Genomic DNA, 16,959 nt, shown 5'->3' on the forward strand with positions numbered 1-16,959 from the left:
AACATAGTCTGTGCTAATGCACACACACACAATGTATGTATACATGTACGCCCTTTCCTTCCGCCCATTCCTCAGAGCAACATCCTGTCCCCCATGACCACTTCCTGTCTGAGACAGAGTCGGACGGAGTAGACATTCTTAGCACTTCTGTTGTCCTCGCCCTTCCCTTATGTCCAAGAATCTTCTAAAGGCATCCCAAACATCCTAACTCTTATCCAATGTCCTGTCTGTGTTTGACCTTCGACATCCAGAAGACAGCCCACCCTTTCAGTCACACATGCCTCAAATAACTGTCCCCTACAAGCCTAGTCTCCAAGGACTGTCCATGGATTTCCATTCTCAACAACACATACACATCAACTTCTAGTGTGTCCACAACATGAACATTAAACTCCATAACTAACTTTATTTTCACACTCAAATGATTGACACCTTCTTTCCATCTTTCTATGGTTATACAGACAGAAGTACAAGGAAGCTTTGGGTGTGTGGGGTTGTCAAGTTAAACCACAGCCAGGGGAGTAGGCGTTTATAGCAACGCAGGTGGATTTACATTCGAAAGCGTTGCTTTTAAATTGTCCTGGATTGCACAAAAACAGTCCGTGCGAAGCCAGAAATGAAATAAAATTCAATTTCAACTTACTGTGCCGGTAGGCAGGATGGTCATTATGACGAAGGGAATTTGAGACAAAATATCTAAAGGATTGTATTATTAAACATACTTTCCAAACGTGGGTCTGTTGTAGACCCACCTCCTCCCTCCTTACCTCAAAATAAAAGTAATGCATGCGTGTCATATGTGGACAAAAAGGGAATAACTTGTGTGGGACTTTAATTTTGAGGTAAACAGGCCCACGTTTGGAAAGTCTGTTTAATAATACAATCCTTTAGATATTTTGTCTCAAATTCCCTGTCATAATGACCATCCGTCCTGGCCACCGGCACAGTAAGTTGAAATGGAGTTGTTTTTAACTTCCGGTTTCCCACAGACTGTTTTTGTGCAATCCAATACTATTAAAACAATGCTAGCACATGTAAATCCACCCACGTTGCTAAGGGGAGTAAAGATCCACAACCACAAGGGGGATACAGGGCTGTCTGAGAGGGGCAGAGAAGCCCAGCTTCTGGTAGGGCTGGGACAATTACCATAGAACTGTGTAACCAACAGTTATGGTGGAAGAACATCATAAAAATATAATTACCGTCATAACCATTTTTTGTAGGATTTTAGTTTTTGGGAACAAACACCTGACTGAAGACGGGATGGTCGGGCAGTTTCACTGGTAAACTAATGGGCACACTCGCCTGGTATTGTGATGAAATAATGTATATGGTAATGTAGAATGTTCATTTAAATTATGCTAACTGATTTGGCTCTTGCAAGGAAATGTATTTTTGTAATGTCAGTTGAGTTGAATCAACAAATCACAGCACATATTGATGGGTACACTTCTTGCTTTACTTCCTGCTTTTTCTTGCGATGGCCACCAGTCCACCCGTTCTATTCATTCTATTTTTATGACAGCACATGCAGTCAGGAGCAGAGCAGAGTTAAAAATGTGTGTTGAGTGGTTTTTACGGTGACTGCAGTCATTTGGCTGGCCATTAACCCTCATCCAAAATTCCATGGTGGTCACAGTCCTAGCTGCTGGGCTGGGTAGTGGAGCTAGAGCCGTTACCTTGGGGAGGAACAGAGACAGAGCGCCAGTGACCTCTGGGTAATGCAGTTCTCAGCTGAAAGGGAGCCAGGCGGGCAAGCATACTGTATACTGTCTGCTGTCGCAGGTAGATCAACACTGAGGAGGTGAAATTTGAGTTCTGCACAGCTCACTGTTCTCTCCTTGTCAGCAAAGCGTGTGTGTGTGTGTGTCCCCAACATGCCTTTTCCAGGGGGCACTCAGAATGTGCTGACTCAGACTCCTCTGACTGCCAAGGATGAACAGCCCTAGGCAACACAACTCTTACCTTACACACAATGCAAAACCTGAGTACCCAAGTCTCCTTCAATTATTTCCACATGTAGTCTAAAAATAGATCAACTCCTTGTCTTGAATAGCCTTGACACTCCCAGACAGATGCCAGAACCCACCCTGAAAGGAGAAAGCATTCCCAGTTTCACACCCCAATACATTTACATAAACTAGGGCTGGGAATAGCCAGGGACCTAATGATATGATATCACGATACTTAGGTGCAGGAATGATATGCATTGTGATTCGATATGTACTGCGATTCGATACTGGGATTTTATTGCGATTTGATATTCCAAACATATTGCTCACTATATGTCTGCTGCAGAGAGACAAGAGAAAGCACGAGAAACTCCTTTTGGGAAGTCAGGGAAATAAAAGTGCTGAAAACATGTTGGCTCACTATTTAAAAAGAAGATGAAGAACGAGCTATAATTGGATGAAAAATACCAGAGTTTTGGCGCAGGTACAGCTGACTAGCGCTAGCTAACGCAGCCAACTGCAGCAAAAATAGCCTTCTTACTTGGAGCCAAAAATTATGTTGCGATCTGTAACTATTGATCACTAATATACATTTCATAACAAACGGGCATCTTCCAACATTGCTATAGGCTAGTGTGTACAAACTTACAACAGGCCGTTAACAACAACAGCAATGTAAAGCAGGGGAGGGGATCCCAAAGATGAGGTCCGTGACCCCATTTTTATATACATTTTTTCGAGACCCACACACAATGTAAAAAGTGGGACGTAATCAACTGCCAATGTTTACTTTTTTAATTGGAGATGTGACAGTCTAATACAAATCAGTCTGACAATACTTTTGACAGTATTTCAATATGAAGGAAGTGTGGTTTGAAGTGACTGAAACGCATCAGAAAGGTACTGGGAATGTTGTATGATCTTCTGTGTAGAAAAGAACATCATCATTGATAATCTACCCCAGTCTGATTTAGTGTCTGGTTGAATGAGTTCTGTGCAGCTTGTGGACATTGTAGAGGGAAACAGACACATACAGTGGGGCAAAAAAGTATTTAGTCAGCCACCAATTGTGCAAGTTCTCCCACTTAAAAAGATGAGGCCTGTAATTTTCATCACACGTACACTATGACAGACAAAATGAGAAGGAAAAAAATCCAGAAAATCACATTGTAGGATTTTTAATGAATTTATCTGCAAATTATGGTGGAAAATAAGTATTTATTTAAGGGGCTCCTCTGTCCTCCACTAGTTACCTGTATTAATGGCACCTGATGAAATTGTTATCAGTATAAAAGACACCTGTCCACAATCTCAAACAGTCACACTCCAAACTCCACTATGGCCAAGACCAAAGGACACCAGAAACAAAATTGTAGACCTGCACCAGGCTGGGAAGACTGAATCTGCAATAGGTAATCAGCTTGGTTTGAAGAAATCAACTGTGGGAGCAATTATTAGGAAATGAAAGACATACACGCATACACGACCACTGATAATCTCCCTCGAGCTGGGGCTCCACGCAAGATCTCACCCTGTGGGGTCAAAATTATCACAAGAACGGTGAGCAAAAATCCCAGAACCACACGGGGGGACCTAGTGAATGACCTGCAGAGAGCTGGGACCAAAGTAACAAAGCCTACCATCAGTAACAAACTACGCCGCCAGGGACTCAAATCCTGCAGTGCCAGACGTGTCCCCCTGCTTAAGCCAGTACATGTCCAGGCCCGTCTGAAGTTTGCTAGAGAGCATTTGGATGATCCAGAAGAAGGTTGGGAGAAAGTCATATGGTCAGATGAAAACAAAATATAAATTTTTGGTAAAAACTCAACTCGTTGTGTTTGGAGGACAAAGAATGCTGAGTTGCATCCAAAGAACACCATACCTACTGTGAAGCATGGGGGTGGAAACATCATGCTTTGGGACTGTTTTTCTGCAAAGGGACCAGGACGACTGATCCGTGTAAAGAAAATAATGAATGGGGCCATGTATCGTGAGATTTTGAGTGAAAACCTCCTTCCATCAGCAAGGGCATTGAAGATGAAACATGGCTGGGTCTTTCAGCATGACAATTATCCCAAACACACCGCCCGGGCAACAAAGGAGTGGCTTCGTAAGAAGCATTTCAAGGTCCTGGAATGGCCTAGCCAGTCTGCAGATCTTAACCCCATAGAAAATCTTTGGAGGGAGTTGAAAGTCTGTGTTGCCCAGCAACAGCCCCAAAACATCACTGCTGTAGAGGAGATCTGCATGGAGGAATGGGCCAAAATACCAGCAGCAGCGTGTGAAAACCTTGAAGACTTACAGAAAACATTTGACCTCTGTCATTGCCAACAAAGGGTATATAACAAAGTATTGAGATAAACTTTTGTTATTGACCAAATACTTATTTTCCACCATAATTTGCAAATAAATTAATTAAAAATCCTACAATGTGATTTTCTGGATTTTTTTCCCTCATTCGTCTGTCATAGTTGAAGTGTACCTATGATGGAAATTACAGACCTCTCATCTTTTTAAGTGGGAGAACTTGCACAATTGGTGTCTGACTAAATACTTTTTTTGCCCCACTGTACGTGTTCCTGCGAGTGTTATCTTTCAGTGATGGGATCATAATATTGTTTAGCCTAAATGGTTCAAAAGATTGAGCGACATTTTTTGAAAGAAAACAGAATCCGCTCTGTTTATTACAACCGCATCAAGCTGCTACCGGAGGTTACTGAAGTAACCCCTATGAATCAAGTGCAATTTTTGCTCTCGCCACCCCATCCTAGTTCGTCAACTGGTTGTAACTGTAACATGAATGATTAAGAGTCCTTTACAAGGTTAATCTGCAGTTGAAAAAGTGACCACCCCGTCTTGGTAAAAAGCTGAGGGATGGCCTGGAGAAATCGAACCACTCTTACATTCATAGACAGAACTATAGTATGTATCCAAAATGATTGTTTAAACCATGCTTTGAGGCGATACAGTGGTTGTTTACATTTACAAACAGAGTAAACCAAGCTTATATTTTGGGTTGTGGTTTAGTGACAGTTGTACTAAGCGTATGAGAAATTTATAAATTATATTCTTAAAAAATCAATAGGAATATTTGACTAATGTATAAGTCTAAAAACTGCAGATTGCCTCTAACTGAATGGATACTTTCTGAATTTAATGAATGGGTACTTGGCTGGCAAAGAGAGAAATAAATAGAGAGGCGGTGGCATGAGAGAGAACGAGAGAAAGAGAGAGGGGGTGGCATGAGAAAGAACGAGAGAAAGAGAGAGGGGGTGGCATGAGAGAGAACGAGAGAAAGAGAGAGGGGGTGGCATGAGAAAGAACGAGAGAAAGAGAGAGGGGGTGGCATGAGAGAGAACGAGAGAAAGAGAGAGGGGGTGGCATGAGAGAGAACGAGAGAAAGAGAGAGGGGGTGGCATGAGAAAGAACGAGAGAAAGAGAGAGGGGGTGGCATGAGAAAGATAGAGGGGGTGGCATGAGAGAGAACGAGAGAAAGAGAGAGGGGGTGGCATGAGAAAGAACGAGAGAAAGAGAGAGGGGTGGCATGAGAAAGAACGAGAGAAAGAGAGAGGGGGTGGCATGAGAGAGAACGAGAGAAAGAGAGAGGGGTGGCATGAGAAAGAACGAGAGAAAGAGAGAGGGGGTGGCATGAGAGAGAACGAGAGAAAGAGAGAGGGGGTGGCATGAGAGAGAACGAGAGAAAGAGAGAGGGGGTGGCATGAGAAAGAACGAGAGAAAGAGAGAGGGGGTGGCATGAGAGAGAACGAGAGAAAGAGAGAGGGGGTGGCATGAGAAAGAGAGGGGGGGTGGCATGAGAAAGAACGAGAGAAAGAGAGAGGGGTGGCATGAGAAAGAGAGGGGGTGGCATGAGAAAGAACGAGAGAAAGAGAGAGGGGGTGGCATGAGAGAGAACAAGAGAAAGAGAGAGGGGGTGGCATGAGAAAGAGAGGGGGTGGCATGAGAAAGAACGAGAGAAAGAGAGAGGGGGAGAAGAGAGGGGGTGGCATGAGAAAGAACGAGAGAAAGAGAGAGGGGGTGGCATGAGAAAGAACGAGAGAAAGAGAGGGGGGTGGCATGAGAACGAGAGAAAGAGAGAGGGGGTGGCATGAGAAAGAAAGAGAGAAAGAGAGGGGGGTGGCATGAGAAAGAACGAGAGAAAGAGAGAGGGGGTGGCATGAGAAAGAACGAGAGAAAGAGAGAGGGGTGGCATGGCATGAGAGAGAACGAGAGAAAGAGAGAGGGGGTGGCATGAGAAAGAACGAGAGAAAGAGAGAGGGGGTGGCATGAGAGAAACGAGAAAGAGAGAGGGGGTGGCATGAGAGAAAGAGAGAAAGAGAGGGGGGGTGGCATGAGAAAGAACGAGAGAAAGAGAGAGGGGGTGGCATGAGAGAGAACGAGAGAAAGAGAGAGGGGGTGGCATGAGAAAGAGAGGGGGGTGGCATGAGAAAGAACGAGAGAAAGAGAGAGGGGGTGGCATGAGAGAGAACGAGAAAAGAGAGAGATGAGAAAGAGAGGGGGTGGCATGAGAAAGAACGAGAGAAAGAGAGAGGGGGTGGCATGAGAAAGAGAGGGGGGGTGGCATGAGAAAGAACGAGAGAAAGAGAGAGGGGGTGGCATGAGAAAGAACGAGAGAAAGAGAGAGGGGTGGCATGAGAAAGAACGAGAGAAAGAGAGAGGGGGTGGCATGAGAAAGAACGAGAGAAAGAGAGAGGGGGTGGCATGAGAAAGAGAGGGGGGTGGCATGAGAAAGAACGAGAGAAAGAGAGAGGGGGGTGGCATGAGAAGAACGAGAGAAAGAGAGAGGGGGTGGCATGAGAGAGAACGAGAGAAAGAGAGAGGGGGTGGCATGAGAAAGAGAGAAAGAGGGCATGAGAGAGAACGAGAGAAAGAGAGGGGGTGGCATGAGAAAGAACGAGAGAAAGAGAGAGAGGGTGGCATGAGAAAGATAGGTGGCATGAGAGAGAGAAAGAGAGAGGGGGTGGCATGAGAAAGAACGAGAGAAAGAGAGAGGGGGTGGCATGAGAAAGAACGAGAGAAAGAGAGAGAAAGAGAGGGGGGTGGCATGAGAAAGAACGAGAGAAAGAGAGAGAGAGAAAGAGGGGGGGTGGCATGAGAGAGAACGAGAGAAAGAGAGAGGGGGTGGCATGAGAAAGAACGGAGAAAGAGAGAGGGGGGGTGGCATGAGAAAGAACGAGAGAAAGAGAGAGGGGTGTGGCATGAGAAAGAGAGAAAGAGAGAGAGAAAGAAAGAGAGGGGGGTGGCATGAGAAAGAACGAGAGAAAGAGAGAGGGGTGGCATGAGAGAACGAGAGAAAGAGAGAGGGGGTGGCATGAGAAAGAGAGGGGGGTGGCATGAGAAAGAAGAACGAGAGAAAGAGAGAGGGGGTGGCATGAGAAAGAGAGGGGGGTGGCATGAGAAAGAACGAGAGAAAGAGAGAGGGGGTGGCATGAGAGAGAACGAGAGAAAGAGAGATGAGAAAGAGAGGGGGGTGGCATGAGAAAGAACGAGAGAAAGAGAGAGGGGGTGAGAGAACGAGAGAAAGGGGGGGTGGCATGAGAGAGAACGAGAGAAAGAGAGAGGGGTGGCATGAGAAAGAACGAGAGAAAGAGAGGGGGTGGCATGAGAGAGAACGAGAGAAAGAGAGAGGGGGTGGCATGAGAAAGAACGAGAGAAAGAGAGAGGGGGAGAGAGAAAAGAGAGAGGGGTGGCATGAGAAGAACGAGAGAAAGAGAGAGGGGGTGGCATGAGAAAGAACGAGAGAAAGAGAGAGGGGTGGCATGAGAAAGAGAAAGAGGGGGTGGCATGAGAAAGAGAGGGGGTGGCATGAGAAAGAACGAGAGAAAGAGAGAGGGGGTGGCATGAGAGAGAGACGAGAGAAAGAGAGAGGGGGTGGCATGAGAAAGAGAGGGGGTGGCATGAGAAAGAACGAGAGAAAGAGAGAGGGGTGGCATGAGAAAGAGAGGGGGGGGTGGCATGAGAAAAGAGAGAAAGAGGGGGGGTGGCATGAGAAAGAACGAGAGAAAGAGAGGGGGTGGCATGAGAAAGAACAGAGAAAGAGAGAGGGGTGGCATGAGAAAGAACGAGAGAAAGAGATGAGAAAGGGGGGGGTGGCATGAGAAAGAACGAGAGAAAGAGAGAGGGGGTGGCATGAGAGAGAACGAGAGAAAGAGAGAGGGGGTGGCATGAGAGAACGAGAGAAAGAGAGGGGGTGGCATGAGAGAGAACGAGAGAAAGAGAGAGGGGTGGCATGAGAGAGAACGAGAGAAAGAGAGAGGGGGGCATGAGAGAGAACGAGAAAGAGAGGGGGTGGCATGAGAAAGAACGAGAGAAAGAGAGAGGGGGTGGCATGAGAAAGATAGAGGGGGTGGCATGAGAGAGAACGAGAGAAAGAGAGAGGGGGGTGGCATGAGAAGAACGAGAGAAAGAGAGAGGGGGTGGCATGAGAAAGATAGAGGGGGTGGCATGAGAGAGAACGAGAGAAAGAGAGAGGGGTGGCATGAGAGAGAACGAGAGAAAGAGAGAGGGGGTGGCATGAGAAAGAACGAGAGAGAGAGGGGGTGGCATGAGAGAACGAGAGAGAGAGGGGGTGGCATGAGAGAGAACGAGAGAAAGAGAGGGGGTGGCATGAGAGAGAACGAGAGAGAGAGAGGGTGGCATGAGAAAGAACGAGAGAAAGAGAGAGGGGGTGGCATGAGAAAGATAGAGGGGGTGGCATGAGAGAGAACGAGAGAAAGAGAGAGGGGGTGGCATGAGAAAGAACGAGAGAAAGAGAGAGGGGGTGGCATGAGAGAGAACGAGAGAAAGAGAGAGGGGGTGGCATGAGAAAGAACGAGAGAAAGAGAGAGGGGGTGGCATGAGAAAGAGAGGGGGGTGGCATGAGAGAGAACGAGAGAAAGAGAGAGGGGGTGGCATGAGAGAGAACGAGAGAAAGATAGAGGGGGTGGCATGAGAAAGATAGAGGGGTGGCATGAGAGAGAGAGAGGGGTGGCATGAGAGAGAGAGAGGGTGGCATGAGAAAGAACGAGAGAAAGAGAGAGGGGGTGGCATGAGAAAGATAGAGGGGGTGGCATGAGAGAGAACGAGAGAAAGAGAGAGGGGGGTGGCATGAGAAAGAACGAGAGAAAGAGAGAGGGGGTGGCATGAGAGAGAACGAGAGAAAGAGAGAGGGGGTGGCATGAGAAAGAGAGGGGGGGTGGCATGAGAAAGAGAGAGGGGGTGGCATGAGAAAGAACGAGAGAAAGAGAGAGGGGGTGGCATGAGAGAGAACGAGAGAAAGAGAGAGGGGGTGGCATGAGAAAGAGAGGGGGGGTGGCATGAGAGAGAACGAGAGAAAGAGAGAGGGGGTGGCATGAGAGAGAACGAGAGAAAGATAGAGGGGGTGGCATGAGAAAGAGAGAGGGGTGGCATGAGAGAGAGAGGGGGTGGCATGAGAAAGAGAGAGAGTGGGTGGCATGAGAGGGGTGGCATGACAGAGAAAGACGGAGAGCTTCAGTCCAGAAATCTCTCTGAAACAGTATGTTCCTGATTACAAGACTTCCCTTCTCTCCTCCATCATACTAGTGCTTCTCCTTTTTCCTCTCACGCCACATTCTTGCACAATGCAGGCCCCTGCACACCATACCAGCTCCTCTCACACAGAGACACAGGTACAAAAGCTCTCTGTAGACTATCCCTGCCCTGGGGAGACCTGGAGCCATGTATCCCTTCACATAACAGATCATCTCCTTTACTAGTGTTATTCTAGGCCAGGGATGGGCAACTCCACCCCCTTTTGTAGGCCCATGGATCAATTTCCACACAGAAAAAAGTCTTAACTCTCTTAACTCTTAGTAGAATACCCAATGTGCAATTTGTAAATTCCGTTGTGATTCAGCAGTTCTCGTTATGTCAGTCACTGATAGTCACTCAATTAGCCCATGTCAGCAAAACATTTTTAGCTTTCCGCTAGAATAATTTGCCAATCTATCTAAACTTGTAGTAATCTTGGTTGGGGGGGGGCACTGATTTTGTTAGTCACACTCATACCATATTAAAAACTACTCATTTTTCACGGCTAAATTACTACAATTTCATAAGAGTAGTTAGTCTATACATTTCTCTCTGCACCATGCAAAATGTGTAGAATTTCAGGAAATTATAGAGTAGGCAGCATAAATGTAACCACATGTAATATATAGATTTGCATTAGTAAACGCATCAAAGTTACACCTAATTTTTACACCTAATTTTATATTTTTCGAGTTATCACCTAATTTTTTACACCTAATTTTATATTTTTCGAGTTATTACATAAAACCGATCAGAATTCTGAAGGATGCCGGAAGTCATGTTGGAAAATGTATTTCCAGGGAATGATGTAATACAGAGGACCCGATAAGCCAGCCTATTCCCTATAATGTACATTACATATATATATGTAATGTATAACTTCAAATTAAACTAAATAATTTGCACTCATGATTTATGTTTTCAATTACATTTTCTGCCAACTTATAAGCAAATACGTTATGAATGTATTACAAATAAAACTTGCAAGGTTGCTTGCCAACTTGCCTGCTAACGTCAGCCTTATTCGCCTGCTAACGTCAGCCTTATTCGCCTGCTAACGTCAGCCTTATTCGCCTGCTAACGTCAGCCTTATTCGCCTGCTAACGTTAGCCTTATTCGCCTGCTTAACGTCAGCCTTATTAGCCTGCTATCATCAGCCTTATTCGCCTGCTAACGTTAGCCATATTCGCCTGCTAACGTTAGCCTTATTCGCCTGCTAACGTTAGCCTTATTCGCCTGCTAACGTTAGCCTTATTCGCCTGCTAACGTTAGCCTTATTCGCCTGCTAACGTTAGCCTTATTCGCCTGCTTAACGTCAGCCTTATTAGCCTGCTATCGTCAGCCTTATTAGCCTGCTATCGTCAGCCTTATTAGCCTGCTAACGTTAGCCTTATTAGCCTGCTAACGTTAGCCTTATTAGCCTGCTAACGTTAGCCTTATTAGCCTGCTAACTTTGTTTGTACTACACGAGTCAGCCAGTTGCTATCAACACCTATTTTACAGCTACATTAAAGTAAACCAATGTTTTGGAAATGCATAATGCCATCTAACCAGTTATCAAAGAATGTTAGCTATATGCAGTTGTAACGGATGTGAAATAGCTAGCTAGTTAGCGGTGGTGCGCGCTAAATAGCATTTCAATCGGTGACGTCACTGGCTCTGAGACCTTGAAGTAGTGTTTCCCCTTGCTCTGCAAGGGCCGCGGCTTTTGTGGAGCGATGGGTAACGATGTGTGCAGAAGGTCCCTTGTTCGAGCCCGGGTATGGGCGATGGGACGGTTTAAAGTTATACTGTTACACAGTCATCTTAGTCCGCAAGCTAGCTATTTAACCAATTAGCTATTAGCCTAGCCAAACACCACGGTTATGGTCAGCAAGCTAGAGCCCAACTACTAGAGACCAGCTAGAACACAACTAAAGCATAACTACAGATCAAAGCAAAGAGAGCGCAGAAACTTACACATTGATGGCTGGGACCCATCCAACCACCACGGTTATGGTCGACAAACTAGATCAGCTAGAACACAACTAACACAACCAAAACATAACCACAGACTAAAAACAAAGAGAGCAGGTTTACAGATTGATCGTAAAACTTTTAAAAGAGTGCAGGCTGGGTTTGCAGGGCAAGGGAGAGTCAAGGAAATCCAAAATATACTGAAATCAAATATAAAACGCAACGTGTAGTGTTGGTCCCATGTTTCATGAGCTGAAATAAAAGATAGCAGAAATGTTCCATACACACAAAAAGATTCTCTCAAAAGTTGTGCACAAATTCATTTACATCCCTGTTTAGTGAGCATTTCTCCTTTGCCAAGATAATCCATCCACCTGACATGATCATTACACAGATGCCCTTGTGCTTGGGACAATAAAAGGCCACTCTAAAATATGCAGTTTGGTCACACAACACAATGCCACAGACGTCTCAATTTTGAGGGTGCACGCAATTGACATGCTGACTGAAGGAACCTCCACAAGAGCTGTTGCCAGCGTCATTTTTAGAGAATTTGGCAGTACGTCCAACTGGCCTCACCACCTCAGACCATGTATAACGACACCAGCCCAGAACCTCCACATCCGGCTCCTTCACCTGCCGGATCATCTGAGAACAGCCACCTGGACAGCTGATGAAACTGAGGTGTATTTCTGGCTGTAATAAAAAAAACTTTTTTGGGGGAAAATCTGTAATAAAAAAACTTTTGGGGGGAAAAACTCATTATGAATGACTGGGCCTGGATCCCCTGTGGGTGGGAGATAGGCCCGCCCACACATTGTTGTGCCCCTGCCCAGTCATATGAAATCCATAGGTTAGGGCCAAATTCATTTATTCCAATTGACCGATTTCCTTATATGAACTTTAACTCAGTAAAATCGTTGATTTTGTTCCATGTTGAGTTTATATTTTTGTTCAGTACACATATATTCCAGATGTCTGTCAGCTAGCACTAAGACAAGGTGGAAAAATTACAAAACTCCCGCAGCCTACTTCACAGAGAACATGACGAAAAGTTTACAAAACATATGTACTACATATGATAACACATCCACAAAGTCTGTGAAGAGAATGCTGCATGGCCGCACGTGACCCATTTGCTTCCTGTTTACATCACACTTCATGTGATTGGTGAGCTACAATCCAACACCGCAAACATTTGGTCTGGAATGAAATTACATGCTAGCGGCTAACGTTAGCTAGCTTGAGCTAGCTACCGCGCCAGCATACGAACTCGGTAGTATATCCTTCATATGATGTTGAGAAATAGTGCATTGTGGTAGTTTAGATAATATTTCCGGGTAAGTCAAAGCTCCAATATATAAATTATTGGGCGACTTGACAAAATTCACATAGAAATGTGAGTTATAGATCTGTCACTCATTAAAATCAAGTCTAAGAAGTGGTAGATCTGTTATAGGCTTCCTATTTTTAAGTTTTGTTTTTGCGTATTTTACTTTCATTTTTGTACACCAGCTTCAAACAGCTGAAAATACTACAGTTTTGGTTATGGAAAATATATTTCACAGCGGTTTAGATGGTACAATGATTCTTTACACTATACTTGCTTGTTTTATCACAAACTGAAGTTAGGCAAACTATTCAAATTTTTTCAACCAGGAAATAGCAGTGATTTCTGCATAGCACATCTTTAATAAATATGTAATAATACAAAAACATAACTATGTTTGTACAGTAGTTGTACTCATGATCTGGTTACCTATAAGTTACTTAAGCAATAAGGCCCGAAGGGGTGTGGTATATGGCCAACATAACACAGCTCGGGCTGTTCTTATGCACGATGTAACGAAATATACCACAAACCCCTGAGGTGCCTGGCTACCAATGTAATTAGCTAAGTAAAAATAAATGTTTTGTCATACCCATGGTATACGGTTTTATATATCACGGCTTCCAGACAATCAGTATTCAGGGACTGAACCACCCAGTCTGTAATAAGCCTTTGACCACACTGTTACATTGGTGAGTAAAAGTAAAACCTTTAACTCTAAAACTTCAACAGCCCCCCAACAAATTGTTGCATAAAGACCCCAAAAAAGCTAGAGCCAGCTCTGACTGCATGTGTGGGTATGGATGCAGGTATGCAGACCCGCGAGCCACTAAGGCCCCACATGATGAGTTCTGATTTCTTTTTGTGGCCCCCACCCCCATCAAAGTTGCCCATCTCTGTTCTAGGCCACATCAAACCTAAGCGGTTTGTTTGTTAGGGATTCGTTTTTTTTCATCTGAATTCCTGTGGTTAGATCTGAGATGATATGGTCAAAAACAAATATACTTATTGTTAACCTCAAAACATACTGATCCCTGCTGCCCATATGCTCCATCCTCCCTCCAACAACATCCAAAACAATAACACACTTTTCCAAAGTGCTTCCTAACAATCATTGTGATCTTGGGGCATCATGGAAAATGAGCACACCTGTTACCTCCAAATGTGTCTGCCTATTCATCATTCCCCGTGGGGGATGGAGCGTGTAGGCAGTTCGGAGGCACAAGGCAGGCTATTGTCTCCGGCCGCTGGAACAATTGAATCATCTTCTTGTTTTGACAATCCGACTGACCAAACATAATGCCATTGTAGTGGATGGTCACACAGTACTTTAGTAGGACTAAGAATGGGTTGACAGCATGATAATGGGCAGAGCACTACCCAAACACAATCAAACTGACAGCCAGGGCAGGGATAGCAGTGCAGGGGCCAAGGGAGAACCACCAAGCTAAGCTAACCTAGAGAATCTGACTAGAAGCTGCTTACCCTGGCTGTGTCCTTATTTAGCACTGAAACAGTCACCTGACCCACCCAATCCTCACTCACCTTCCACACAGAAATACGGGTACACTTTATTTGAAGGGTGCCTACTTAATAACCTACATGAGGACGTTATAACAAAATCCACAGATAAAACATTTATAACCAGTACATAATCATTCATTAATAGTCACAATAATAAATTAATAACATTTTCTAAGGTCACACTCACCTGCGTAGAAGCGTATGAGACAGCCTATTTCTGGGTCCATACCCTCTTCCTGTACCCGCCACGGGTCTCCATAGCCCAGATTAGAGAGGTACTCATTCTGCATCTGCAGAGGCTTCTCATCATCCTCCAGCCTCCTCATAGCTCCACCGTGCAGCTGGGCGAAGAGGGCCGGTGCTGGGGAGGCTTTCTCTGGGCCCGGGACCCCTCTCAGCTCCCCTGAAACGACCAGGTCCCGCTCAACAGCTGCTCTGCCAGTCAGAGGTAGGGCCAGTGAGTTACTGACACAGCTTGACAGGGGATTGATCAGTCTGGGTTCTCCTCCAGTGCTACCTGTTTTTCCACCTTCATCAGCAGCGGTTTTGTCTCCCAGTTGGTTTGACTTTGATAGCCTGTTGTCAGGAGCTTTGCAGGCATCAGTTGAGGGGACGTGCATGGACTTCCCCTCCAGGGTCTGTTGCTGAGTGACAGTGGGGATGCTGGCTGTGTGTGTCGGGGAAGGGTCTAGCTCAACCTCGTCTGAGGAACTCCCAAACGGGTCCAATTCCTCCGTGGCGGAATCTAAGTTTGGGCTGAGCACTGAGGAGTTTGTCCCAAGGACAGCAGCATCACTGAGGGAGTTCCGGTGTTGGCTGGGCCGCGGACCACCGGGGCTCAAATCAAAGGTGCTACTCTCCATGTCTGAGCCTGAGTACAGTCCACAACTGTCGGCCCCACTCAGGCCCATGTCTGCACCCTCACTGTCATTTAGATAAACCTCAGAGGAAGAGGTGCTTGGTATCTTGTAGTCAGAAAGTAATATATTTGTTTCCAGGTAATATTGAGCATGGTTGTTATTGCTATGAAGCCGCTTGATTGGAGAGACTGGTTGGTTCTCCTCTGACCCCGAGTAGGAGATCACAGAACCCGGGTAGGAGGTCTTCACATTGTTACTTTTATTCACACCAAGTTGGTAGTCAATATGCCCATGGCTACCATTGCAGTTACCGTTCAGGTCAACATAAGCACTTGTTTTGCGAGTCATTCTTAGTATCCCTCCACATTTACCTCCAAGCTGCCCCAGACGAGCCGCTATCTCCCCAGCGGTGGTGTCCACGGTGCATAGTACCGCCCGGGGGTAGGATGGCGTGAGTCGGTCATGGACGTGGATACAACCCTGCTGGAGGTCAGCTCGGACCCACGCCTTGTCGTTGGGCTGGAGCTGCTTCGCCTGCTTCTGCCGAAGCAAGGTCTTTCTATCCAGGCTCAGTGTGTTGTTGACAGACGATGCGGACAGTGTGGGTCTCACTCCCCCAACGGAGGAGACTGCGGGTGGGCTTGAGGTTGTCGAAGCTGCGGCCGAGAGGTTCCTCTTGTGCCGCCGTCTCCTGGTCAACAACGAGTTCACGCTGGTGCTGCTGACCGATACGAGGCTGTAGATGTTGGGTGTTTTACCGGTGGTCATGTTGAGATTGGCAGCACTACTGGTGGCGTTAGCAGCCTGGTTTTGGTAAATCCCGTTCCGTATCGCTATGTGAAGTAGGGAGGTGGTAGCAAGTCCCAAGAGTTTTGTCTCCCCGCCCCCGCCATCATCTTCCCCCGTCGCAGTTATTTTTCCAGCGGGGAAGAGTGCATCACCACTGGCCTTTAAAAACTTGCTGCCAGTTCTTATTTGTCCAATTTCTGAGTCAAATATTCCGACTGACGTTGACAGGGAATCCACCTCCAATCGGCTCCTCTCCCCAGCCACTATCCGCACACTTTCCATTTTCCGCAAGTGAATGCGCTAACGTTAGCAAGCAAGCTAACAGTAGCAACAACCACTACGAACTCCAAAGAAATAAAGCTAGTTAGCCAACGTTAGTTCCGGCAGGTACCCTTGCAGTTTATTCGTTACATACATTATTCCACTTGCGTTTTCCAGCTAGCAATGGAGAAAGCAAGAGAGCTAGCCAGGCCGTGCAATTTGTTTTATTTTGCTGGCTGCTGGTGAAATCGCCGGTCAATGCCGCTCGGTTGCTATCGATACCGCCATTATAGAGGATGTTTTGCTGCGGTATGAAACCAGCCAGTCAAGCTCATTAGATATGTGAAGCATTTGATGAAGCTGGCGGGATTTGAAGATTTGCTTACACCCACGAAAGATTTATATTTATGAGATGACGTCCGATCCCTACATGGACTTCTGGGAAATGTAGTTTTCTGTATTTAACTTTCCCTTTAGCAGCGACATTATTTTAGTACATAGTTTCTAAACTCCGAGTCACAACACTTCAGGAAACGCTTGCGAAGAAGACCAAGCAGACCAGGCCGTGGTTTGGGGTTAGAGAATTCAATGAGAGAAGTGAAACGTTATTCCTTAGTTGTTAATTTTCTCGAAATCGAAAGGCACAACATACATTCGAGACAATGTTTTAAGTAGTTTAACATGTTATTACTTCAAACTCGTGAAAGTGACAAACTGACACGTTTTCATTTTCGTCCAA

General features: G+C 45.8%; 1 protein-coding gene across 1 annotated transcript in view; it reads right to left on the bottom strand.

Annotated features, from left to right (window-relative positions):
• Positions 1-16,585, bottom strand: part of LOC123996704 (PH domain leucine-rich repeat-containing protein phosphatase 1-like) — a 56,961-nt gene extending 40,376 nt beyond the window's left edge. The window contains exon 1 of the mRNA XM_046300319.1: positions 14,498-16,585. Coding sequence (XP_046156275.1) covers positions 14,498-16,241 — 1,744 coding nt within the window. The 5' untranslated portion in view covers positions 16,242-16,585. The remainder of the gene's footprint in view (positions 1-14,497) is intronic.
• Positions 16,586-16,959: the final 374 nt, after the last annotated feature.

This window comes from Oncorhynchus gorbuscha, linkage group LG15, assembly GCF_021184085.1.
Source record: "Oncorhynchus gorbuscha isolate QuinsamMale2020 ecotype Even-year linkage group LG15, OgorEven_v1.0, whole genome shotgun sequence".
Taxonomy (NCBI): domain Eukaryota; kingdom Metazoa; phylum Chordata; class Actinopteri; order Salmoniformes; family Salmonidae; genus Oncorhynchus; species Oncorhynchus gorbuscha.